Source organism: Anopheles nili, chromosome 3, assembly GCF_943737925.1.
Source record: "Anopheles nili chromosome 3, idAnoNiliSN_F5_01, whole genome shotgun sequence".
Lineage (NCBI taxonomy): Eukaryota > Metazoa > Arthropoda > Insecta > Diptera > Culicidae > Anopheles > Anopheles nili.
In genome coordinates, this window is record NC_071292.1 from 28,776,453 (window position 1) to 28,802,028 (window position 25,576).

The 25,576-nt window shown below is 47.5% G+C and overlaps 1 protein-coding gene across 2 annotated transcripts; it reads left to right on the top strand.

Annotated features, from left to right (window-relative positions):
• The first annotated feature begins 1,615 nt into the window (after positions 1-1,615).
• Positions 1,616-17,005, top strand: LOC128725994 (potassium voltage-gated channel protein Shaw-like). 2 transcript variants are annotated; one of them, XM_053819770.1, is made up of 7 exons: positions 1,616-1,827; positions 5,968-6,085; positions 9,036-9,230; positions 10,730-10,948; positions 11,697-12,315; positions 12,443-12,586; positions 16,856-17,005. In XM_053819770.1, the coding sequence occupies exons 1-7, from the start codon at positions 1,616-1,618 to the stop codon at positions 16,882-16,884; spliced, it is 1,536 nt and encodes a 511-aa protein (XP_053675745.1). In that variant the 3' UTR covers positions 16,885-17,005. The 2 variants fall into 2 exon arrangements, with proteins under 2 accessions (XP_053675745.1, XP_053675746.1); XM_053819771.1 differs by having other exon boundaries at positions 11,697-12,300.
• Positions 17,006-25,576: the final 8,571 nt, after the last annotated feature.

Here is a 25,576-nt window from a genome sequence, read left to right on the forward strand (position 1 = left end):
TTTAATCTCATTAAGTGCACGAGGACAGATGGGGTTCGTTTTGCAAACGAAATGACCCGTCGTTTGCGGATCGTCTCCTCCATTGGGTGGCCTCGGTGCGGGATCACGATAATTTTCAATCGCCACCTGTGCGGTGCGGGCACTTTTGGGCACCATGATTCCACATTCCACAATTCACCCGCCACGGTCCCATCGCGGCGTGCCACCCAGCGCAAATAAACAACCCCGATTTGCCGTGTATTTATTGCAGCTCGTCGGGGTTCGATATAATTAATGACCTAGCCGATGTCCACGGGCCGATGTTAGTGATCGTAACACGTGTTTTTCTGCCTCTGTTGGCAGGACACCGCTGTGTCACGAGAGCCATGATCTGTTTCCGGTTGCTCCCGAGTGCGCTCCCGAAGGGACTGTAATTCGATACACCCGGAACATTAATCCCGCCGGCTTTGCTACGCATTAATCTCGGACGTGAAATTTATTTGCCACACTCTCATCGCTTCCTTTTGGCTTCATTTCAGTTTCTTTCTTGCAGGCAAGCCACCATCATCCAAACGAGGATCGATCGCTGAGAAGACCGAACCCGTGGCCTGCTAATCCACGCTTGACGACAGTGTCTGTTCAAGCGAGGTGCTCATCGGAAGAGCGTTGCTGTAGGATGCCAGCGGAACGACCTACGAGTGTGTGCGGGTTTTTCCCGCTAGAGGTCTCTAGCGTCGCCACGCCACGTGAGTCGCAATTCGAAGGCCGAAACAGCCTGCGAGCTCTGCGCAGGATGAATCAGTGAAACTGGAGCGACGTTTACGACAACAACGACGTCTTAGATGCCGATGATTAATTACTGGAAAAATTAAACGTCTCACCACATCACGAACAACCGACGAGACGCCATCTACGGCCACGTTGGGTGTGGAAAACACAACGCATACCAACCAACCCGAACCAACCGTCGGGACCGAACCCGACGCTGAGCAATACGTGTAGAAAGCGAAGATAATCGCTCGCAAAGACACGAGCTAATAAGGGACCGAACGTAAGGCGCGGATGTCATAAAGAAAACAGCACGTCTTGTGCGATAGTATCCTGTCTTAGCACACAAAATCAGGACGACCACAGCTGGATAGCGGACCATCAACAACCGAAATCTTGGCAACTCGGACCAGGGCATTGCACGGGACCTATCTACGCCACGTCGCCTACGTGCCGACGCCATTGAGGCCGTCCGTTCGGCCCAATACCAGGGAACACTGGGCGGTGTTAATATGGTTTTGATAAAAATAAAATCACATCCTCTCGGTGGACGGGCTTTGCCCAGGCGGAAGCAACAAGCGACGCCCAGAGCGCCAATATTTGCATGCTAAAGTGGACCGGTCAATCCGCCAGCTATTCGCTAGCAAGCCGCTGAGATTTGTGCTTTGGGGGGTTTCCTTTTCTTCCATTTCGCGGCCATTGAGCGGACCGAGTGGACGTGGCCGTGTGAAGAGGGATCAACAAATCAACAAACCGCCAGCGGGAATCCGGCCGGCAAACAACCAACCATAAGGACTAGCGAGCCGGCGAAGGGACGCGTCAACACACGTTCGAGCCAACACACGTGCGGGTATCCCACACCCGGGAAATGAATCTTATGAATAACATGGACTCAGAGAACCGCGTGGTTCTGAACGTCGGCGGCATTCGGCACGAGACGTACAAGGCCACGCTTAAGAAAATCCCCGCCACAAGACTTTCGCGACTTACAGAAGCGCTCGGAAACTACGATCCCGTACTGAACGAGTACTTCTTTGATCGCCATCCGGGCGTGTTCGCACAGGTCCTCAACTACTACCGGTAAGTACCAATACAAATATATGTTTCGTTACTTCCTTCTCATGAATTCCCAAAATCTGGAAACACAAAAAAAGAGTAATTTATTTGCAATTGTACAAAGTACCAGGCGTCTCCATTCTTATGCTATCTAATAAAATTTGTATTTTTTTTATTTTTTTTTCTCAATGCTTTTGGTTTTATAAGATAATTCGTGCCAAAAAATGGTTTAGTTTTGTTTTTCAACAGCATCATCATCCCAAAAATATGTCTAAGCCAAAAGATAACGTACAACGTTAACAATTGTACAAAGTACCGAGCGTCTCCATTATGTTATTGTTATGAAATTCTATAATTTCATCACAATTTAGTTTTTACTATTTCATTAAATTTATCGTTTGATAAAAATAAAAGGAATTTTTTTCTGTTAGTGCAAATTGTATAGAAACTCTCTTCCTGTTTAAAGATACACCGATTCATGGGCGAGTCAAAAATAGCGACGGACCCAAAATAGACCAGCTTCTTTTCAATGTTCGAGCTCATTATTCCTGCCTAATGGAAATAGCAGCCCTTAGCCTCAACTACATTAACTAGCTCCAATCTCAATCATCTGCGGCTATTCATCATCCAATCGACTCTCCCCCAACGCAGTTCCAAGTTTCTATTCACTCCCGGAACTGAAACTCCTACAAAAAGCCACAAATTTGAATCGGTCCGTCGGTTCGCTCCCCGCTTTTTGTGTCATCCCTCCAAAAAGAGCAAATTTCGAGTGGGCCTCCTTCCCGATTCCCCGGAAGTACGCCAACATCATGGTCGCCTGGCCAAACAGCCGATCCGTACCGACGAATAGGCCACACCGAGCATACCAATGAGACGCGCGAACCTCCGTACGGAAACATTTCGCTCCCGAATTCAATATCACAGTCAAGCTGCTGCCAATTTGTAAAATTCGTCCTCCATCTTCCATCATGTCGATGCAAAGTGGCGGCCAAAAACTTTCAGCACCAATCTTTCGCAGTCGGTCCTTTGGCTCAACTCTGCGACAGCAGCTTCATCCGTTCGTCATAGCAAAACAGTGGCTCAGTACCGATGACGGAGCCATTGACCGTCGAAATCTGCCAAGCTGTTCCCGGTGCATAAAATCTCGACTGCCAACTTGGGCCACCGAAACTCGATGGCAGCAAAAACTTTTCCTGCACCGAGTGCACCGAGTGCACCAGGAGTCGGGAAAGCCGTTATTGTTGGGGATTTATTGTGCTCGCTCCAACATTATCTTCGAAGCTGTTCAGTGTGATTTAATCACCGCACTGCACACAAAGCGAGCCACTCCATCATCGGGTGCAATATGCATTTGATTAGGAACGAAAATAAACAAGCGAAAAACTTTCAGTCTATGGAAGGACCAAGCGCCACGGTCGGTTACACGAAGGACGCGTGCCTTTCTTTGTGGAATAAATTAAATGAAAATTCGCTCCGCTGCCATCGAGCTGCGTACCAACTGGAGTGTAATCAGCCAGAAAGCACCTACCTGGTCAAGGGAGTGGCTGACGGACTTTTTTTCTGCTTTCAAAGCCACAATGCTTTCACACACAAGCCCGGTCCCTAGGGTATTTCTCTAACCGTTCTCCACGCAATTATAGCGCATTAGTAGAGAAAGTCCTTTATTAAAATGCGACTCGCACACCAGCGCAATTTTACCGCTCTTGGTATTGGTTTAACCACTCTTTACATTAGATGAATGGGTGGCAATTGGGCGGGCTTTTCAATGCACTTACGCCCCGAAAACAGAACAGCGAACGAACCTTCACTGATCAGGTCAGTTCAAGCGCAAACGCCTGCGGATGCTAAAACTTCTTAATCGTCTCGGCCAGCGTTACACGCCTTCGAATGCTTCACCGTGTCACGCGCGTCCGCTGTCGATGGCGTGCAAGAAAATGGTGAGTAATTAAAGAACCGACCACGAAGAATGTCGATGTGAACTTTTAATTAAACCGTTTTTCCTCCCGATTGCAACGCGGAGTAGGGTTCTCGGTTACGCTTGCCAGCCCGTGCTGGGTTTGTTCAGGCCCTTCCTGTGCCATCTTGAGGTCGACTGTAGAAAAGTCCTGGCACGGACTCTCCTGGGCTTGGCATATTTTCCGCACCGTTTCCTGGTATCCCGTTCTGCTTGAAGAAAAAGTTTACTTGCCGAGCCGACCGGATCAATACTTTCCGTTGCCAGAGGAGCGTGAACGATGGTCGCTGGAAAATGGCATAAATTTTACACGCGAACGTGATTTAATTCAACCACCCGGTCGGGCTTAGAGCGGTCACGCAAACCTTCGGGTGCGTTTCTGCTCTGCATTCCAGTTCAACTATCCGAGCACCACTGTCGTTGACGTCCACGTAGGCACTGTTGTCCAACGTTGCGGGACTGTGCGAGTGTTCGTTCGGTCCTTTCTCCCCTTTTTTGTGATGCCAATTCGAGGGCGTGCTTTAAAAACTCATTGCACATTCTTTCCAAGTACTACTCCCACAACCCCAACGGTAGTGGCCGGGCCCATTTACTATCGCGGACTTGTCGAACATTCAGTGGAAATGGGATGCCAAGTTTTCAGTATACCAGAACAGAACAGTTCAGCCTGCAAGCGCATCCCAACGCAATGACGTAATGTATTGATGCTGGAGCGACCCGCATATTTTATTTGCATTTGAATGAAGACCGCTTCGGTTTTGTTTTGCATTCCGTCAGTAGTCGTTTCTGAAGGTAGGAATGTAGGTCAATTTTATGAAAGAGGAAATACGATTTTTAACTGCATTTTTATGAAAATACGGATGGATGAATGATAATTGACTACAATAATATAAAAAGTGTCATTGCATTTAGCGTCTTACGAGAAATGAAACCGTGTATATGTATATTGAAATTATTTACTCCAAAAATTATTTGAGGTATTTTCAAAGCCCCTTCTTACGGAGGAAAAGCTTAGTAAATGAATAATCATGCCATAAATAAGTTCCCAATGGCAGCTTTTCGGTGGGGCTGCTGTCCAGTTTTCCATTTAACTAAAGCTCGTTTATTGCTCTAACATACAACGATGGCACGGTGCATCGCAAGGTTGGCTGCGAACCACATTCCAGCGATACGGCACGTTGCCAATTTTCTCTGCTCAACAGTGCTGCTATTTGCGTTGCCCTACTCCCTAGCAGGCTTGTTTGGCGTGTTTTCGTTGGGCTAGATTTCGTGCCCAACAAGTTTACTAAGCCGGTTTGGTTCGAGCTGTGATTTTGTGGATTTCTTTTATCCCGCTTCTTAAATCACACGAAGCTAAGACCCGTTCGAGCCTACCAGAACTCATTTGCCAGAAGATGGAAATTTCGAATAACGAAAATTCCCAAATTCTCATTTCAATTCATTCTCCTTGTACGCAACAGATTTCGTACGTTCATTATAATCGCACTTTTGGCGCTTCTTTTGTGGATTGCATCAAATTAATATAACATCAGCCTGTTGGCATCGGCAATATTGCCTCGTTCAATGAAGCTCATCACCACGATTATCATAATCGCCATCATCAATGCCATGGGTCAGCGCATTTCAACCCAAACCGCTGTCCATTGATGCCTTGTTCAGTTGTTATTGTAGTCGTGATTATTTTTCCACGCTGGTCGGATTCCCGAGCTAAAAAAACAGCGGGGCATAAACATGCCGTCACCTATGTGAGAAGTAATGTTTGGAAACTAAAACAAACATGCTTCACGCCACTCTCTGCTAGTGTAGTGCCGCCTCACTATCTACCAACCACAGCGACACGTGTTGAGCTTACTAGGAAAAAGCTCCCTGACTCGAAGAAGAGAAAAAATTTACCACCACAAACGGTATGCAGCGGAAGGTTCGGTTGTTTGCGAGGCGTAATAATATATACCTTTACCCGTGCAAAGAAAATAAACATTTCCTCGTAAAATCTTCCTCACGCTTGGATAGATGCCTTTCCGGCGGGTATATGGCTCGAGAATGCCATTGCCGTGATAAACAAGCTTTCCATCATCATGCCTGGGTTGGTTTGGGTAGTTTTTTCTTATTATTATGCTCCCACTGCTCCTTTCATTACTCCTTTCATTGCTCCTTTTACTGCATTACCAAACAACTCTGCCCCATCTGCTCATTGTGCGTTTTCGTTCCAGCACGGGTAAGCTGCATTACCCAACGGATGTGTGCGGGCCGCTGTTTGAAGAGGAACTTTCGTTCTGGGGACTAGACTCCAATCAGGTAGAGCCATGCTGCTGGATGACGTACACACAGGTAAGTGTTGCGACTCGAAAGCCACCCGATATGCACACAATGAAACGCAAACGTAGTTCCATGTCGTAAGCAGATGGGAAATTTTGAATGCCTTTCTCACGATAGTTCTAGAAATCCCTATGAGACAAAATGTTGTTTAACAGTACTAAACGATGTTTATGGTGTTAACACAAAGAAAGTAAACCGTTAAAGCTGGATTAAATGATCCCGACTCTAGAAAGTTGATTCAAGTTCATTCATTTCACATTTAGGTTTGAAAAAAAATCAAAACAATATTGTATTAACTTGACATTTGAATTACTCTTTCAGTTGTCAGAAAAGTTAATAAGGAAAGCGATAAATTGTTTGTAATTTGAAGGATTATATGGATTAGATTGATAAATACGACGTGTAGCTTTCGTGATTAATATGTTGATTTAATTGACCACGGACCTCGACTTTAGCCGCGAAACTGCGATACCACAAACAGGCGAGATATTTCAATTCCAGCACGATTCTGAAGCCCACACCAAGCCGTACGCCAAAATGGTGTGATTTTCCTAGCACGTATCGTAACACCCTTAGCACACTTAGCACCACCAGTCGGTGGTGACATTGTTGTACCATTTTTGAACCATTTAAACGCATTCTCGCTGCCAATGGTCGACATGATGAAAAGTCAGAATAGACGAGCACACACCAAAACCGTCATTGTCATGCCACTCGCGTACGGAAAACTGAAACATACCCCGATTTTCCCTTTGCTAATGTGCGCTAAGAAAAACCGAGACCGAGCAAGAAAGAGAACGCCAAGCCGGATAAAATAACATTAAGCTTCAAGGGTATAATACTAGTGAACCTGCAACCGTCTATTTAGCGGACGAAAATCCAAATCACTTTCGAGGACGAAAGTCGACTGGATGATTTTTATCGGCAACCGCCCTAAGCTACACCCGAGCACGGGGAGCTTTATCCTGTTCGGCGCCATTTTCTTCCCGCCAGCCGACCGTTTTTTTTTCGCCCTCTCGCTTACTGGTGTTATTTTTTGTTCTACGCCTAAGTCGAAACGGAAACACTCATTGGTGAACTCAACCGTGAGCAGTCAACTTCGTAACGAACTGGACCCCTTTCAACGCTCGACACGGGACGGAACGGATCGGTCCGGAGAGCTCTCGTTTCTTGCCGCGAAACCTATCCTGTCGGTTATTCGCGGTGGGTCTGCGTGACGAGCCGTGCCACAGCCCCTTTGTGCCACCATTACACTGTCCTTGCGCCGGGAAAATGTTTCGCAATGTCATGCCGCTGTCATCGGTTGACTTTCACTTTCGCCATCCCGGGACCGCCCTATTCTCGGACCTCCTGCGGTTGTCGCCTTGGTCTGGTGTCGACCTCGGTCCCACTTCACGAGGCACGGTTTGCGAGCAAAACGATACAAAACGGCGTGAAAAAGAAGCGATCCCATTATCGGCGCCAAAGGATTGTGTAGGCTCCGGAAAGCGGGTGCGATAAGCTGGCCCCACCGTCGTCGGGTGTAATGTAGACCGAGCGGGTTTATGCTTGTCCTCGGTAATGGACTTCGACGGGACCTTGAAGGTGTCACTCTAATCTAATAACGATGCCCATTTTCCCACTGAACGAGGGTTCAAGCAGGTGTGCGCATCTGCAAGCTTATTTTGATGGCGTTATCCTGGAGTTTATGGGACGTGTCCAATGGATGCCTAGACGCGTTTTGTGTTTCCTCTCACAGCGCTGAGAGAAATGCTTCAAAATTACATAACGACGGCCGGCAAATTCAATTGTTATCGCTAAGGCGAGCGAAAAATGAAACTCCGTCGCCACAATTCAGTTGTTTGTCTTTCCCGTGGTCTTTATTTATGTTTATTTGACAGTTTTAGGTCCGTGGAGTCGCCCCACAATGTCTAAATTCTGACGTCGTCGTCGTCGTCGTGGTGAGATTGCGTTAATCTATTTTCCTTCTCTTTCTCTGACGACCTTGAATGCAAGCTTTTATCAGCGTGACTGAAGCTCCACGGATACCGGGAAGGATGGGCAAGCAGCTTAATAAACAAGTCCTCTTCTCCACGGGTCCGTTATTTGCACCCACCCTTCAATGGCCGGAATCGAAAGTTTACTTCAAAAATGATTAATGAACCGGCTGGGGATCCGGTGTGGGCTCGATTGTGTTTACTTTACATTCCCATTTCGGTTTGCTCCGGTACCGATCTCGCTTGTCTGATTTACCGCCGCCGGGAAAAAGGACCACCCTCAATAAGCCCGATTCCAGATCGGGATTTAAACTTGTTCGAATCCTTCCGGTGACGAGGTGGTTGGGCTGCGAGCTACAATGCGAACTGCTTTGAAATACGCTGCCACCATTGTTCTAGCCACAGTGGATTAGTTTTCCTCGGAGAAAGTTCTACATCGTCCCATTCCTTCTTCACTCGTGAAAAGCCGCCTATGGGCACGAGTTTCGAAACAGCCCTCAGGGAAAAAGTGGTAGGCGAAAAAGGACATTCAAGTTTGAGCCCTTTCGTTGAACAGCTCACCCCTCAGCGGTGGCCACAAAGGCTACTTTTGCATTGTGCTATGATTAATGAGCGTTTTGTTGCCGACCACCACCACCACCACCAACTCTTCGTCTCGTTCTTACTACCGGTTACGTAAATGGCTACAAATCATTTCGGATCGGGAAACGATTGGGAGCCCGTTTCTCGTAAGCTGGGTCTCTGATACCCGGCGGCTGTAAAAAGCGATCCCTCCCGGATCGGATTGTGTTGCCCCCGATACTAGGGATCATTAATTTTTATCATTCACCGTCTCCACCCTGCCGGCCGTTTACTTATCGAGACTCGTGTCCTTCTCGAGACTGCCCATTAAAATGATATCAATACAAATATATTCCTCCTACAGGTCCAACCCCAGTACTGTTTCTAATTTACCGTGCTCGTTCTCTCTTTCTCACCCTTGACAGCATCGGAACACACAAGAAACGTTGGCTGTTTTAGATAGATTAGATTTAGATACGGAAAAGCCGACCGACGAGGAGGTCGCGAAAAAGTTCGGTTTCGAAGACGCTTACAATAAGGGCAAGGTGAGCTGGTGGCAGCACCTGAAGCCACAGATCTGGTCGCTGTTCGACGAGCCGTACAGTTCCAACGCTGCCAAGGTAAGTGACATTCAAAAGCCAAACTGATCCATCGGTTGACGCCAACGTTTGCCGCATCGCATGATCGATCGCAACAAGGAGCTGGAAGCCGTATCGTGGAGTGCGAGTAAAAAGAGCCAATCACCCAAACACACATACACACTAAGCTCCCCAAACATCATCATCCATAATCGAACTATTACTTTCTTGGCTCGCTCGAATAACGGAAAGTTTTCCCTTTTTCGTCCATTAATAATCCAATCTCATCTGCCTTCGATACGTCAATAAACTAATTCAACTTCATTAAACATCTCACTCCTGCCGGCGGCTTACGCTAAGCTGGTGGACGGTGTGGTGGAAAGAAAAAATGGGAAAACATCTCACTGAATCCGTAATTTATAACTTTTCCTCGGAGTGAAAAACCCAGCCCCGTCTATCGATGGTGCCCAGCGGGAAAAGTTGCCTCCTTGCGGTGCGCGATCGATTCCATTTTCGCTCCTTCGTCCCGGCCAGTGGGGACGAGCATGAGTTTGATATTCGTTTTTTGTTGTTGTGTGTTGCTTTACATTTTTCCTGATTGAAGTGAGAGAGTGAGCAGGAAAAACCTAGCTGAAGCGGCCGAAAAAAGAGAAAGCAAAAGCCAGCAAGCGAGCTGTGTAATTTCCCGTCCCGAAAAAAAAGGCCAATCTGCACGGCCAAAAGAAAAGCGTCCTCATCGGCAAGGAGAAGAGCGAAGAAAAAAAACGCACGAAGGCAAAAAGGTCTTCAGTAAACAAATCTGTCAATCAACGAGACGATTGGGTTCACTCGCACCGGTGCCCAATGAGGCCCCAATCGATGATGGACACTCGATGACGCCCGGGAGCTCGTTCGATGCTCGTGACCAGCACGCACGCACACGAACGACCAGTTGGCGATTACGATTGCATCCTTTATGAGCAGCCGTTGCTCGGTCGGGAGAGTGAACCGGTCAGTTTTCCGTGTTTATTGGCAGTCGGGGTAATTCAGAAGTGATTTATAGGTTCGTCTCCTGGTGTCGCCTTTTGCAACCGGGTGCTGCTGAAGGGATGATGCAACGATTGGCGAGGACTGACGATGATGACGGTGCCCGACGGTCACCGGAATGGATTACAAACAGCGATCAAACCCATTACGCTTCCGAGAAATGGCCTCTGGCACGCCAGGTTCGACCCACCGGAACGGAAACCCCGTGTCAGAAGCCAGCTGACACTGCTGAATGGAAGTGTTTTATGGACGAATGTAAATTAAGGAGCTGCTTCCTTGAATCGCAGGTTTACTCTATCTTCATGGTCTTACGGCAGCAACGAGTGTCCTCGAGACGGTCGAGATTGATTACGGTTCGATTGTCAGTTGGCCAACAGTGGGTGTGATTACGAGGGTTATGGTTCTCACTCGATGGAGTTCCATGGTTTTGCCATTACCATCACTTCCCAAGAGCTAACCTCAAACCCGTACGCTAGAAAGACGCTTATCGGCTACTTTCGTCCTTTTCGTTACAGATAATCGGTATCATATCAGTGTTTTTCATCTGCGTGTCGATCATATCATTCTGCCTGAAAACCCACCCGGACATGCGCGTCCCCTACATACGCAACATCACGGTCAAGACGGCCAACCAGAACACATCCTGGGTGCTCGACAAGACGCAAACGAACGCACACATCGCGTTCTTCTACATCGAATGTGTCTGCAACGCATGGTTTACGTTCGAGATCATGGTAAATTATCGCTTGAAATCTAACTTACCTTGCCTTTTTATGCTTGTTCTTTTTTGTAATTTCACATGAGAAAAATATGGCTACCATTGATATTTGAAACACGAACTTCACTTACTCACAATCAAAGACTTAACCTCTATTTCTTACTTTGTTATGATTTAAATTTGTAAAGAATTTTAAATTATTTTATTGATAAGCAATAGAAAATTTCTTTCTCAACGATATAATCGGTGGACCTGATAGCGAACTCGACTTGGTTTTTTAACTGATGGGATAGAACAAAGATTTCACAGTCACAACTGTTCAACTTCGTTTCTAGTAACAGACTGACAGTGGAAGAATGACAGCTGGATTTCAATCGAAGCAGTCTTTTTGTCTGTGCAAAAATAATATGCCCTCCTTCGCTGTAGGGGTTAAGGAATCACTACACTACATAGAGGAGCATATTTATTTCTATTCAACAACTTTGAACTAGAACGGCCACTTAACTTTTTACGCAAATGTTAAATACAAGATAAATACAATATGTAATCCTAAAGCAATGTGGAAGCCTCGGAAGCCGATATGACTAATCAAAGCAGTCCGTTAATCAAATTTTTGACATAATCGTGACAATGTCAATCGCACCAAGGAGATTGACTTCTAACGTCATATGTGTACTTCTAAAACTTGTTAATATATTAACGGATTACTCAAAAATCGCTTTATTGCAAAATTAACACTTACTTCTATATCCTTGCTGCTCTAGGTACGCTTTATATCGTCGCCAAGTAAGCTAAGATTCATCACGTCATCTGTAAATATCATCGACTACATCGCCACGCTCAGTTTCTTCATCGATCTGATACTGCAGCGGTTCGCTTCCCACCTGGAGAACGCGGACATCCTCGAGTTCTTCTCCATCATCCGTATCATGCGGTTGTTCAAGCTGACGCGTCACTCGTCCGGGCTGAAGATCCTGATCCAAACCTTCCGGGCGTCTGCCAAGGAGCTGACGCTACTGGTGTTTTTCCTCGTGCTCGGCATCGTGATATTCGCCAGTCTCGTCTACTACGCCGAGCGCATTCAGATCAACCCACACAACGACTTCAACAGTATCCCTCTGGGGTTGTGGTGGGCTCTAGTCACGATGACCACCGTCGGGTACGGTGATATGACGCCCAAAACCTACATCGGCATGTTCGTTGGTGCGCTCTGCGCCCTCGCTGGTGTACTGACGATCGCGCTGCCCGTGCCCGTCATCGTGAGCAACTTCACGATGTACTACTCACACACGCAGGCTCGCGCCAAGCTGCCTAAGCGACGGCGACGTGTCTGTCCCGTGGAGTTGTCAAGACCCCCACGGCTTCCAGGTAATTGCAATACAAGTACGTACCACACCAGTTGCACTACACTCCACTCGCAAGCCGCACGTCCCGAGCTTCCGGAGTCCTATCCACCGTATGCTGAAGCTGCTCCTAGTGTTCTGCTAACGCCCTGTACGCTCTCTTCCAGGTCAAGCGGGTCCCGGTGTCTGTAACACCGGTTCCGGAAAGCTTCCTTCCTCGAACGCCCCGAGCACGGGAAGCATGGATCAGGCGATTCGCCGGATGAACGCCAACCGGACCATAACGAAGGACGTCATCCTGCCGAAGATGGGTAAGTGTTGGTGCCCGCAAGCTCGATCGTTCGGTGCCGAATCCTTCCCACACCAGCACACCGTAGTAGCTTCCGGTGGCCAGATCGATGGCTTCCACGTAGTGTCCTTCGGTACTTTTGTGTTTCGATGTAACGAATTGATAGTGTTTTCACGCGCCCGCTGAGTGTCAGCGTCTATCTGTTTCAGTTCCTTCTTTTCCTTTCGGTGTTTTCCACCCAGTTTTTCCCTTCCAAAAACCCACCCCGTCTGTCAATCTGTCCGCCTTTCTTTCTTTCTTCTTATACCTGTTTTTCTTCTCCTTCCCGCAGCATGATGTGATTGCAGGTTTATTCTTGTCGCTTACTATCTTCACGCCTAGCGCAGTGTTTCAAGTGCATTCGATTACTGGATGTTAAGTAAAAAAAATACCCGAGTGTGAGAAGGAATGAAAGAGAACAAGAGCGAGAGAGAGAGAAAGCGCGCGAAAACGTACTTAAATTGGGTAGCTTTGTTTTTATGGTTCTGTTTCGTTGCTTTCACCTATCGCTCAGTTACTCCATGTTATTCCATTCAAGGTAAAGCTCACTCTTTCTTGCCTCTCAATGCGCTGAAAAGCACACCACCGTAATCTCTGTGCCATGTATTGTATTTGAGCTGTATTGTTCTGTGTGGCTATGTGTACATAAACTAACTCTATGTGTAGAAGGCTTCGGAGCACAAGCTCGTTCTCACTATCGCGAGCGTGAACGGATGCAAACCCAGCGGAATTTCATTCGCGCGAATATCAATCCGGCCAGCGAATGTACGACGAAACAAGCTCCCAGCTCCCGGTCTCGAATCGGAGCGATCCGATCGATGGCCGAAAATCCAATCAAGCGACGGTCCTGGCCGTTCTGTCGGCCCCTTCACAAGCTGCGACATCAAAGCCGGCTTATTTCCCACTCACCCCAGCAGCGGCACCGCCCGGATCGCCCAAAACGCGTGGGAAATGGTGCGAGCGAGAATCGTAGCCGATAATCGGAAGGCCGCAAAATTACCGGAAATTGGATTCTACCCGACAGCTTCGATCGATTCCGGTGGCACAGGTCCCGGACGCAGGTGAAGGAATGAAGCTTTCTTGGCCAAAGAAAACTACCTCCGGCTGGAAAATGGCCGTCCATCGTGGTCGTGATGGACGGGAGTACAAGTGCACCGGTTTTTTGGATGTAGAAGGAGAAAGGTTGAGACACAGAGAGTGAGAGAGAAAAAAAGAATTGAAAAATGGAGATCCGGATCCAAACACCGTGCGGCTTTCCGTGAGTGAACGTTCGCTGCGTGCCGCCTTGCCTTCGTTAGCTTAGATGTGTAGTAGAGCTTTCGCTTTCCTGCGGTATGTTGCTTATCACTGTACTTTGCAAGCCAGTTTTCGTTTTACCAAAACCATTCCCAATCCCAAACCTCCACGCTCCGTTTCCAGCGAAGGGCAGCGAACCATGTCCAGCCAACCTGCTCGGTTTCGATCAACGAGGAATCTTCGCCGAAACAATCGCAATCGTTGCCTATCAATCAAACGAGGGCAACCGGTTCGTCCCGAGCGTCAAATTTCGCAAACCATTCCAACACCACCGCACATCGCACCGGCACTTGGCACCGGGGATATCTGTTGCATTTTGGCCGCTGCCCGCCAAAAGCCCTCTGCCGACGGGACGTGGTCCTAGCGTAGTGAGAGCGACTGTTGAATTAGCATAATTTATGCAGACTGTTTGTTTTCGATTTGCATCAAAGACCTTCCTCCGGTGGGATCGGGACCGTTGGAGAGAAATGACTTTCCGCCGGGGGTTCCTTGAGTGCCCACGAGTGAGGCGGTGTAGAGAGTAGAGCAGACGGTTAGCGCCTCCAAACGGAGACATTAGATCAGGCAGAATTGGATTGTGGCGTGAGCTCGAGCGTGAAAGAGAAAGTGAGAAACGTCGAGTCGTTCGCCGAACAAACCCCACCCGTATGGAAATTGACAAGCAACTCCAATAGCAGGAGGTTTTGGTAAACGTGGGGAATCGATCAAATTTTCTGCGCACATAAGCCTAGCACGGGTAGCTCGAGCCTTCGTCCGTTGGATTTATGGAACTCCCGGACACGAACGGAGGTGTCTGCCAGGGAAGGATACAACGTGACATTGACAATCGACGATTTGAATGACAAATATTACGAGATTCGGATCGTGTTCGCTGCTTTCACGGCGAGAACTAGGACACACATCAGGCTGCGATCTCGTGGACCGACCTTTAACCCACACGATCGTCACGCTTTCCAACGGTGTACTCTATCTCGAATCGGTAATAGGAATGGAGGTGATTTTCCAATACTCATTTGACGAGTATATCGGTCGGGACATTGTGCACCATTTGGTGCCGTTCGTGATTGAATGGTCAAAGTATGTCGAGGACTTCGACAGATGAGTTTGATCAGCGTTCTCCCGAATGAGATAGTGGTCTGCCAGGGAAACTCGATAAACTATTCATCCTACGGTACGCCATTAAACGCTATCGTGTTCTAATTAAGCCATCTCCATGGCATGTGAGAACGAATAGCTATTTCGAGATTTATGGTATACCTATGTATTTATGTTGTAAGCATACGAAAGAGATCCCATAAATGACTACAACTATCAACGCCACACGTGAGCATCCTGCAATGGTTAGAAAGGAAAAAAGAAACAAAATCCCTATTCTACCCACAACACTCAATCCATAAAACGGACACATTATGAAATCCCATATCCCATTTACCATCCAGGATAGCGCCACAGTGACTCTGCGTATGAATGTTGAGGACAAACCTCGGTCATCCCCAACTTCGTTCCCACTCATCTTGCTACCGTCGCGGATTGAAACATGTGCAAAAAAGTGGAAATTTAACACTTGTAGAAGCTTTTGGCCTCTTCATAAAACCGTCCCATTTGCTGTAAACGAGCTCACCATTCTTTTGTCGTCCCTAGGGACACATTCCCGTCTCTCATCCGTTGTCGTAGCAACAGCAGGAAACGGCCGGCAGAAATATACACGGAGAAGAGAAGCAAAAAAAAACACAAAGTTACCACCGAAGCAGTAACTGTGCCAACGGTGGCACGAAGTAAATGATTAAAACCATAAACTGCAAAGGAGCGACCATGTTGCTAGTGCGTGCTTTAGGACGATTTTCGTCTCAACTCTCTGCCTCCCAGCTGGTCAGCTATCACGGTAGTTAATGGACACTGCCAAACCGGAACCGACTCGATGAAATCCCCTCCGTCTCGAGTCGAAAAATATAGTCTTCAAGAAAACAGGGCTTCCCGTGTGCTCACAGGCCTACTGGCTGCTGACGAAGGCCTCGAAAGCATCCGATGCCGGAAATGTTGTCATTACAATCCAGACCGCTACACGGCGGCGAGGGTGTGTAGCTCCGTTTTTATGGCCCATCGTTCGCAACCGGTCTCGTTCCAGAGCAAGGAACGTAAATCCCCACTGGAGCCTTTGTTTCTGGCAGTTCCGGCGCCCACGCTGGCGCGAATGATACGTTAGCATTTTGCTTGATTCGCACGACACGAAACCTTTATGGGTGACATTTACAGTGAGGTATTAAGTGTGCGGCTTCACCGTGCGGTCGTGCCGAGGAAATGAGACTGGAAAAGTTAGAGCGCTTTGAGGAAAGTGATCACAAACGCAGGCGCACAAACGATAATGTAATTTAGGCTGAGCTTATGTGAGGTTGGCTTTTCTGAGCACATTGCAGTTAAAATTTAGTTCACATTTCTTCGCAAGAATTATGTTCGTCCTTAATCAATGCATATTATAACGCCTCAATGTATGCAAGCCGCATCACAATGCATCTGATGCTATTTCCTCGCGAGTTTGATCGACAAATAAAACGCAAGATAATTGCATTAAACGTTACTACGCTGGCGTCGTTCGCTACACCCGAGATTCTCTATAAAACGAACCCTCCTGTTACTGCAATCAATCAAATGCAATAAACTTTGCAATGGCTGAAAAGGAAATTGCGCCGCTCGACTGGCACGGATCAGTTTTGTAATTCAATGCAATTTCCAACCCGTCAATCGCGTCAATCGATCAGGCTTCGGACAGGTTCGCTGCCCTCTATATAAAGTCCCGGACCCTTCACCCGAGTACAACCCAAACCCCATTTCGACTACCGCTTGTGCTTCAGAGTGCCCTGCACTGGTTCTCGACTTCGATGCATTGTTGCAAGTTGGAGTAAATTTTCACCCCAGGTCTCTTCATGCGTTTCTTCTTTTCCTCCCTTCTCATTTGCAGAGACAAAAGAGCCGGTGGGCAACGTTTAAGCCCACTCGACCCCATGCAGCAATCGAAGGCAAAGGACCAACTCAGCAGTCGATGCGGGAGCAATCTTTACCTCCGTCACCAGCGCAGGACCCGCAGCTGAAAGCCAGGTCCAGCCTGCTGCAAGGCACGGCCCAGCCTACATCGAGATCGCGAATGGACACACTGGCAGCAGCGAACAAGAACTCGAGGCACTCGTTTCGGAGGCTTGTCGAGACGCGCGTGGGACGTTCCGTTTAATTTCGCTCTTTATTTGTCGACGAATTTCGCCTCAAACCGAACCAAAATCCGGAGGCTGTTGCTCCGTTTCATCTCGACCGTATCGTAACAGAAACAGCAACAAAAAAACATCCTGATTTTCCCAAAACCTTGACCTTTGCGCTTTGATCTTTTGCGAGCTGTCCTGCCGCTGGGGAGGAAAAACTTTCCGAACAAAGAAAAGTTAGGCGCCCCACCCACCGGCACGGCGGGCGGAAACAAGCATCCCGAGTGCGTCCTGGGGGAACCACGCAGCTCCGGGAGGCCGAATAACTTTGTCTTATAAAGTTGACCGGGTTGAAAGATGGCCACGCCACACGAGGGGTTCTAAATCGTTTAGAACGCCGGTAACCCTCTTGGTGGCCGTTGAAATGATGGATCGATGGTTCGACCTCACTGTCTACGCAGACGGGTAGGAACGGACAGTAAGAGTGGAAAACTTCGCATCGTTTCTTTTGTGTTTTCCAACCCCCGTTTGTTGGAGCGAATTTTATTTCCCGATTACGATTTACATGAGGGGAAGAAAGCGCAAGACGCTTTCTCTCGCACCGCAAACGCTTTCGTTCTACCTCGCACTGTCGTCAGCTTCGGCTGATCCCAAACAGGGCGACGAGGGCATCCCAAAAAGGCCAAGCTGCTGGAGTAAAAATGAAAAATGGCCAAATGAAATCGAGCGCGGAGAACTTGCGGCATCGCGATCGAACATTTTGGCTTGTTCTGGCCCGCCATCATTACCATGGAAACCAGATTCAACTGGTGGTGGTGCACGCGTTTGTCTCCTCGACTGGACGAACGTTGTCTCTAGCTCACTCACTCTATCTATCGCTCTCGCTATCTCTTTCCCTCTCTGTTTCATTTTATATTCCATCCACAACGCACGGGATAAGGCAGGATGATTAATATTGCACCATGTTTCTTCTACGAGAATGCGTTTCGGGGGTTTTGTTCTGGTTTTTTTCTCTTTCGTTCGCTTCCTCTCCGTTTTCTCGAACTGGCACGAGGCAGATGGCTTGGTTGCAATATCTCACCGACACCGGCTGCAATATGTGCCAGATGTGAGCTTCTGCCAATGCCTCGCACGTCCACGGCAGGGAAATGAATCGGCCATCGGCTTACGTACGGACCCAGTTTTTCCTTGGTCGCGTTTACCGAAGCATACAGACCGAGCGGCGTTGTAAATAATACGAACGATAAACAACCGAACGACAATGGAGGAACCCAAAAGAAAAGAATAAAGACCCGCCAACCCCTTATTGATAACTAGTTAAGCAAAGAGGAAAATCACAATACTAATAAATCGAAGCTCCAGGCGGCGAAGAAAGAAATCCGGATGTTCGCCGGAGTGCGCTGTGAGGACTGGGCGCCCCCACCAGAATGCGATGGGGCGTGACAGAAACGGCAGATCCCAACAGAATGCAAAACAAAGGCAACAACAAAAAAAACCAATGTATATTTTAGAAACAAAAGGCAAATCGAAAAGTGATAAAACAGTTATTTCAGCGGAAAAGAACTCGGAATAAGGGCGAAAGTGGGCGTGGAAGGCTGCCGGGTGCGAGGGGTGTTGGAAAAGGAGCGGGGACTCGTTTCAAGGTCGATTCAAGGGCCATTTAAGGGCTCGTACGAATGGAAGCATGAGCTCGTCCACCCACAACAACACTCGTTCCCCGCGAAAGCTGCCCGTGCCCCCTGACGCCCCAGAAAAGCTTCCGTTCTTTTCCTCTCTCTCTCTCTCTCTCTCTCTCTCTCTCTCTCTTACTCTCTCGCTCTCCTACATTTTCTTGGAACTCGCGCCGCTGTTCGCGCGGGTTGGAGATAAATGTTCGTACAAAACAAAAAAACCATGCAAGACGAAAGAAACCAGGCAGGAGTAAAATTTAAAGTAAATCGTATTTAAAAAAAACAAAGGCATCAGGCAGCACGACGAGCCGGAAGCGAATGTTTGTACCAAGACGTCGAGGCGAGCTAGGAAAGATTTGTACATATTGTTGACCAACCTGTTACTAGTCGTTCGGGAGGATCACCTCTCCAAAAACTCGCACACACACACACACATTCTCATACATTTCTATGGCAATATCCTTCCGTGTGCGCATGTGGCTAAGTACGCATGAGTGCGGCGTGATGCAGATTAGGCTTAATTTATTCGTTACGCTAATGCACGCTCTTCAGTGTCTTTCCCCGAGAGCGCTGTGTCTTGAACAGGCGAGGCGCTTTTCCATCGCCCGAGGTGCCGGATCGAATGCGAATGCGGGTTTTGCTTTTCCCATTACGCCACATCGCACGGATTGGCACCGCCGGCCAGACAGAAAGACACAACAGTGCGAACGAAAAGCAATAGACCACCCTTACAACAAACACAAACAGCAACACGCACCTTACCGGATGTTCACGCAGGGGAGAGTGTTTTATTCCCACATCTCGATAAAACATTCGTCCGGTTTCATCCCCGATGGCACCAACCGAAGGACCGCCACCGGATACGGACGTGCTGCAACAAAGCTTACAACCAATGGGACCAACTGAACGCACACCACTACTAACTTCACACGATTACCGCACACTGACAACGGCACGCAAGTGAATGGAAACTCGGGCAGCAGCTTGTTTTTTGGGGGGTGTGGCGTGTGGGGTGGGAAAGAGCACAAAAGTGATTATGCCAGCCCCGGCCGTTGGGTGAAAGTTTCGCCGGCCCCGATAAAAAGCTCGCCCGTCTCGGGCATTTGCATGTTTATAACGGGAAATGAATTTGTTATGAAGCTTCCCAAACCGACCGATAAACCGATCATCTGGTCCGTAGAATGTCGTCCCAACGGTGCACATCTCCTTCCATTGGCAGTTTGCGAGCGGCGAGTGAGGCTGGCGAAGGAAAAGTTTTACCGAGCTTCTGGTATGCAGAGGGTATTTTTAGTAACGCGATGATTTGCTTGTGTGCTGCAGCGTTTAATTGAATTTTGATAGTATTTCCGGTGCGATTGCATCCGTTTTGCGGATAGCTAGCTGCGCGAAAGTGACATTCTCACTGACAGGCTAGCGTGATTGGCATTAGTTTCCATGGTAACGGCTTTGACGTTACAACAAGCATAGTGTTGGTTTCTTCACTCCAAAGGAGATAAATATTACCGGAAATACAAATGATAGAATGTTAGCAAATGCCGCTAGTTTGAACCATGTTGATGAGTAATTCTAACCACCGAATGTCTTTTTTCTTTTCACTTTAAAAGTGGCTTTTGTCTCAAATCTCCGTTTAAAAAAGCAGAGCTATCCTTCCGTAAAGCTTTGCAACTCGGTAACACTTCGGAAGAATTCTCTCATCCCAAGACCAATCTCTCCAAAAGTGGTCCTTTCGCAACCGCTCGAGAATGTAAACGAACGTGACGCACTTTTCCTGCGTTTGCCATTTTGCACCGAGAAAAGCTTCAATCGCCACGCTCGCAAAACCGGCCGGAAAAACTTCACCCTCATGCATCATGCCAGGCGTCCCTTATCACCGACACCAGCTCGCCAGGCACCATCGATAGCTGTCGTTCATCGTTTTTCACCTCCTTAATCAAATTCCGATAGGCGCACGCGAACCCATCGTGAACGCTTTCACTTTCTTTGTGCACACCGAAAGTGAAGAAAGCGTGGCAACAAAAGTGGGATCCTCAGTGATCCCGTACCGTAACAGGCCCTTCGCAACTGGAGCAGTGAACAGCAAAAACAAACCAACACTGGCACGGCCGAAATAGCGTACGCCGAATTATGAGCATCACGGGGTGGACCACCGGAGTCGTACGGGGCGGGATGGGCCGTAAAGTGGTAAACATTTCTTCCGACAACTCGAGGCGAAAGGAATTGGAAAACTTTGCCCGAATGCTCCGCAGCGCCCATTGACCGACTTTCGGCCACCCACCGGCACCCAGCGGGTGGACCAGTTGATCATAGGAGGTGTATAGGAAAGTTTTTCCCAACCGGCACCCAAAACGGGCCCAGGGTCGCATTTTCTTCCCGGCTGCGTTCCGTAGAGGTAAAATGTGTTTTTGTTTCCACCGTCCATTTTTGGTGTGGCGCTTTCGAAGCTCCGGAACAGCGTCCTTTCCGAGCAACGGGGAAACTGTTTCCATTTTCACATATTTCCCGCAAAACCCGTCCCCGTTCGGTGTGTCGGTTTCCGGGCTGCTCTGTGACACAAAGTCACAAAAGTGCTGCTCTCTTGTTTGCCGTCAGCTTCGCTCGCTCGGATGGTGATTTAAGACATTCCCGCAAAAAAAAACACAAAGCCAACCCGCCCGCTCAATATGCCTGCCAGCGACGAAAGACATTTTGTGAAAAACAAACGACAAACATATGGGACACCGTCGTATCCCTTTTGAGTAACCACGCAACAGCGACTTCACACAAACAGACCGCAGTGAAAAAGGAAACCAAACTTTTTTCCTTCCATCCTTGTGATGGGGGACAGTGGGACCAACGGGTCATGGGGGCTTTATGAGCGCACGCAATGGGCCGGAAAATTTATGCAAATAAGCACTCCGACAGCAACGCTGCTGTCTGTCGTTCGTTCGCTTTTTTTTCTCTCTCTCCATCTGTGGAGATTTGTGTGTAATCAGTGAGAGCTTCAGCAGCAGCGTGCAAATGGGGATTGAATAAGCGAATTCATATGGTATGGTACCGAATGGAATAGCTGCCAACTTAAATTACTTCCTTCCGGGGTTTCTACAACAATGCCAAAAAAGGGTAAAAAATCTGTGCCCATTTAAATGGCCATCAGAAAGTGAGCATATGCGACGCCACATCCTGTTGAATCGCTAGATTGATTCACAGCGCGCATAACATCGAATGGAAAATGTGCTATTTTTCACCACATAACTCCTCATTTGATTTGTTTCCTCGATAATAAATCATGGAATGGTCTATGATGGAGACGCCTGGTCATTCGTACCGCACGTGGCAAAAAATAGAGCCTATACTTTCAAGGCTCTGAATCAAGCACGAAATCATGCGTGTGTGTGCGACGACGGACACTCTATGAAACATTGTTATGCGAACAATGGGGGGGAAAGGTGTGATGGATAGCAAGTCATCAGGAGACGAATGAAGCTCTTAAGTGGTGGATTGGAGAAACAGCTCGTTTTAGAAACCCTTGCCCGGTTTGGCAGCACACCTTCCATCGCGTGGCCACTGGAATGTTTTCTTCATTCTCCGTTTCGAGAATGCGGAAAGTATGCACGGACCGCTCGACATGGGCCAACGGTAGGAGAAATAACCACCATAAGGCTATTTTGCTGGAGTTTGCCCATCTCCAACACCGCAAGCCCTTATCATTTGGAACGACCAAATCGGCCCTTTGTTTGAACGCAAAAGGACCACTGATTGATTGGATGGAGCATCCACCACAGCTGCTCATTGGTGTTTCCAGGGTACCATTGCGGCGTATAAAATGGGCAGCGATAATCATGTGCTAATGCTCTTTCACCTCCCAGCTCCTGCAGCTAGAAACTGGAAAACTCCCTAGCTCAAAAGCAGGGGCACCGTACCGATGTACCTTTGCTCGTTTGCCGACCCAGTGATTAATGCAAGGTCGTTTCGCGTGTGGCTCGAGATTGAATGGTCGTCGGGATGACCAACGTTTGCTTTTCTCGGTCTGTGGGAGATGGTGGCAGATGGATGCGTCTATTAATTTTATCGCGCGTAGACATTGCATCGGTCAGGATTTTATCGCACTCCGTATCCATCATAATCACCTGCCTCTTGGTGCAGCGGCAAAACACTCATCAACACAATCTCACGCACACGCTTAACATAAAACCACGGCGAGCATTGGACCAGCACGCAATGCTGTTGTAGCGTTACTTCTCACTTTAATTCAACTGTGATTTATATTAATGTAGTAAGCAACTCATGCGTATTGAACGTTGATTCTTTGCCACTAGCTCATCATTTCTAGGCCAGCGAACAAGCGCATCAACTGTACAAATGGGTGGCATGAAAAGCACAAACCACATTGACGTACATTTGACCTACAGGCTTCGAGACAGCTACAGCTGGAACGCTTTTCCATGCAACCGCACCGCACATACACCAGGCATGATTGCGCTCGTTTTAAAACCCACTCGCCGGAGTCGTAGCGAGTGATCAGTCAGTGATCACGCCAAGTGAATAAAACTGCACAGGAAAAAGCACACCCGTACCGTATTACCTTCCAGAACCGCTGTCTAGAACCGAGTAACGGTTCCCAAACCCACCATCACCATGCATGCTAGCGTAAATAAGCAAATATGATAATGAACAACAAACAAATGCTCCTATATGAAACACATTTACGATGGATCGTACATCAGCTGGTGGATCGAAGCTAGTCGAGTTAGTTACTTTTTATTATGATAGTAGGATATTCTTCTCTCGATGTAAGTGACAGTAAGCTAGCGTATCGTAGGGCAAGACATAAGTCGTGAGTATCAAGCGTGTTAAAGCGACGGTGCAGCAAAAAAGAAAAAAAGAACAGTAAATGAATGCAAGCGCATAAGTATCGCAAAAAAATGAGTATCAATCGTATTACGTATCCGCATCGGCCACCTAATACTGGCCAGAGCGATGTAAGCATAATGGCAAATGGTATATTTATACGAACATAAATGCAACAAATGCAAAGCAAAATATTACTACTACGCGCTCGTACACGGGTGCAAAAGCTAGGGTACATCAAAATTACGCAACAAAATACAAGTAAAACTACTCAAATCTGTCAACGATATCTGCATTTGATAAGACGTATCTAATACAGTGTACATTTCCTTTCGTTATGGTTACGGTTCTAGCGAGGAGAGAAAGGCGGCAAAAGAAGTGGAACAAATCAAATCGTGTGCTGTTTGATTATTAACAAACAAACAAACAAACAAAAAATGCGTACATTTAAATTGCTCAGCAAAAGTACGACTGCAGACGGTGTACATAAGAGGCACGCGAAACTTTCGGTCTGCTCTGGGGGACAGGAATAAAATTGAACAAACTAAGCTAAGCGTGTACCGAGAGGCGCGAACCGCGAAAGGGCAGAGCAAGACAAGTCGCACTAGCTAAACGTGTTTTGCGTTCTTGTTTCTCCGTATTCGGTTACATCTAGAGCAAAAAATAAAAAGGAAGGTTTTTAAAAAAAGGTGTTACAAAATGATATCAGCTTGCTAATAAACTATTTGAACCTTAATTCGCTAATCATAAACAAATGAAGAGAATAAACAACAGTTACAAAGCGAACAGTGCGGCAACATTTAACGAAAGATGTACAAGAAAGCAATGAAGATCGAAACGAAGCGAAAGGCAATGCAATACCCACTGCAATACTGGGCACTGGCAAGTGCTCGATACAATATCAACAACAACAACAAAAAAAACATCGGACATGGTCCAACAGGTCCAGCGGGTGGTCTTGTGATCGCTCGGAGAAAAGGGAAGGAAAAAAATATGTACTTTAGCAACACACTCAAATACACACCATTACTCGAAACCAAACGCTGCAAAACATACTGAACAAAATTACAACCTACTGTACAACCGGGCGGCAGCTCGGGACGATCGAGTGGAACAAAACTAACTGAGAGCTACTGAGAGAAAAGCAGAAAATGAACCCACAACAACAACAAGAAAAAAACGGATGGACAAAAAAAATATGATGAAACAAAATGAATAACTAATACGTGTTTTAATTGCCGCTTGAGAAGACCCTCGGGAGCAAGTGCCATTACTGTCGCCGTGTTTCCTTTCCACTCAATTGGCTAATGGTGTGGAAAGTCATGTTTACTTCGGTGCTGCGCTGAGACCACAACCGCATCCGCATAAGCATCGTATCGGTGGCTTGGTGGCTTGGGGGAGGAAATATTATGAGTGGGTGGTGATTTTTTTTAACTCTATTTTTTTGTAATCTCCTCAACCATCGGTGCATCGAACGAGCAGGACTTCATTTTTTATACACACACACAGACACTCACTTGCATCCCGTGCATGCTTGCATGCCGTCCTCAAAAGCGAAAGTGTAATTAATTAAATTGCCTTAAATTCTCTTATCCCTTATCGCATCGGAAGCGTATCAAGCATCGCGGAACCCAAGAAGCTCACCAATCGTGGTCACGGCTCGAGGCGGACATCGAACGCTCGTATGTGGTAAAGGTGGTGGAAAAATGGCTCCTTTGCCAGACCCGTTCGTTCCCACCCTGGGGCTGGTTTAATTATCACCCACACAAACGAAAAAACTCAGCATCAACTCTCATTAACGCTAATTTCCATTCGCGATTATTATCATTACCGGCTGGGTTGGTTCTGGCGTCGCCGGCGACACATGGTTCTCTTTTGGGCAGGATTCTTCATTCCCGGCTGCTTCGGGAAAGGTCTCGAAATAAGCCATACGCTTATTTTACTTTTTTTTTGGAAAACCATTTAATGAGTTTTCGGGGTGGAAAATAAAAT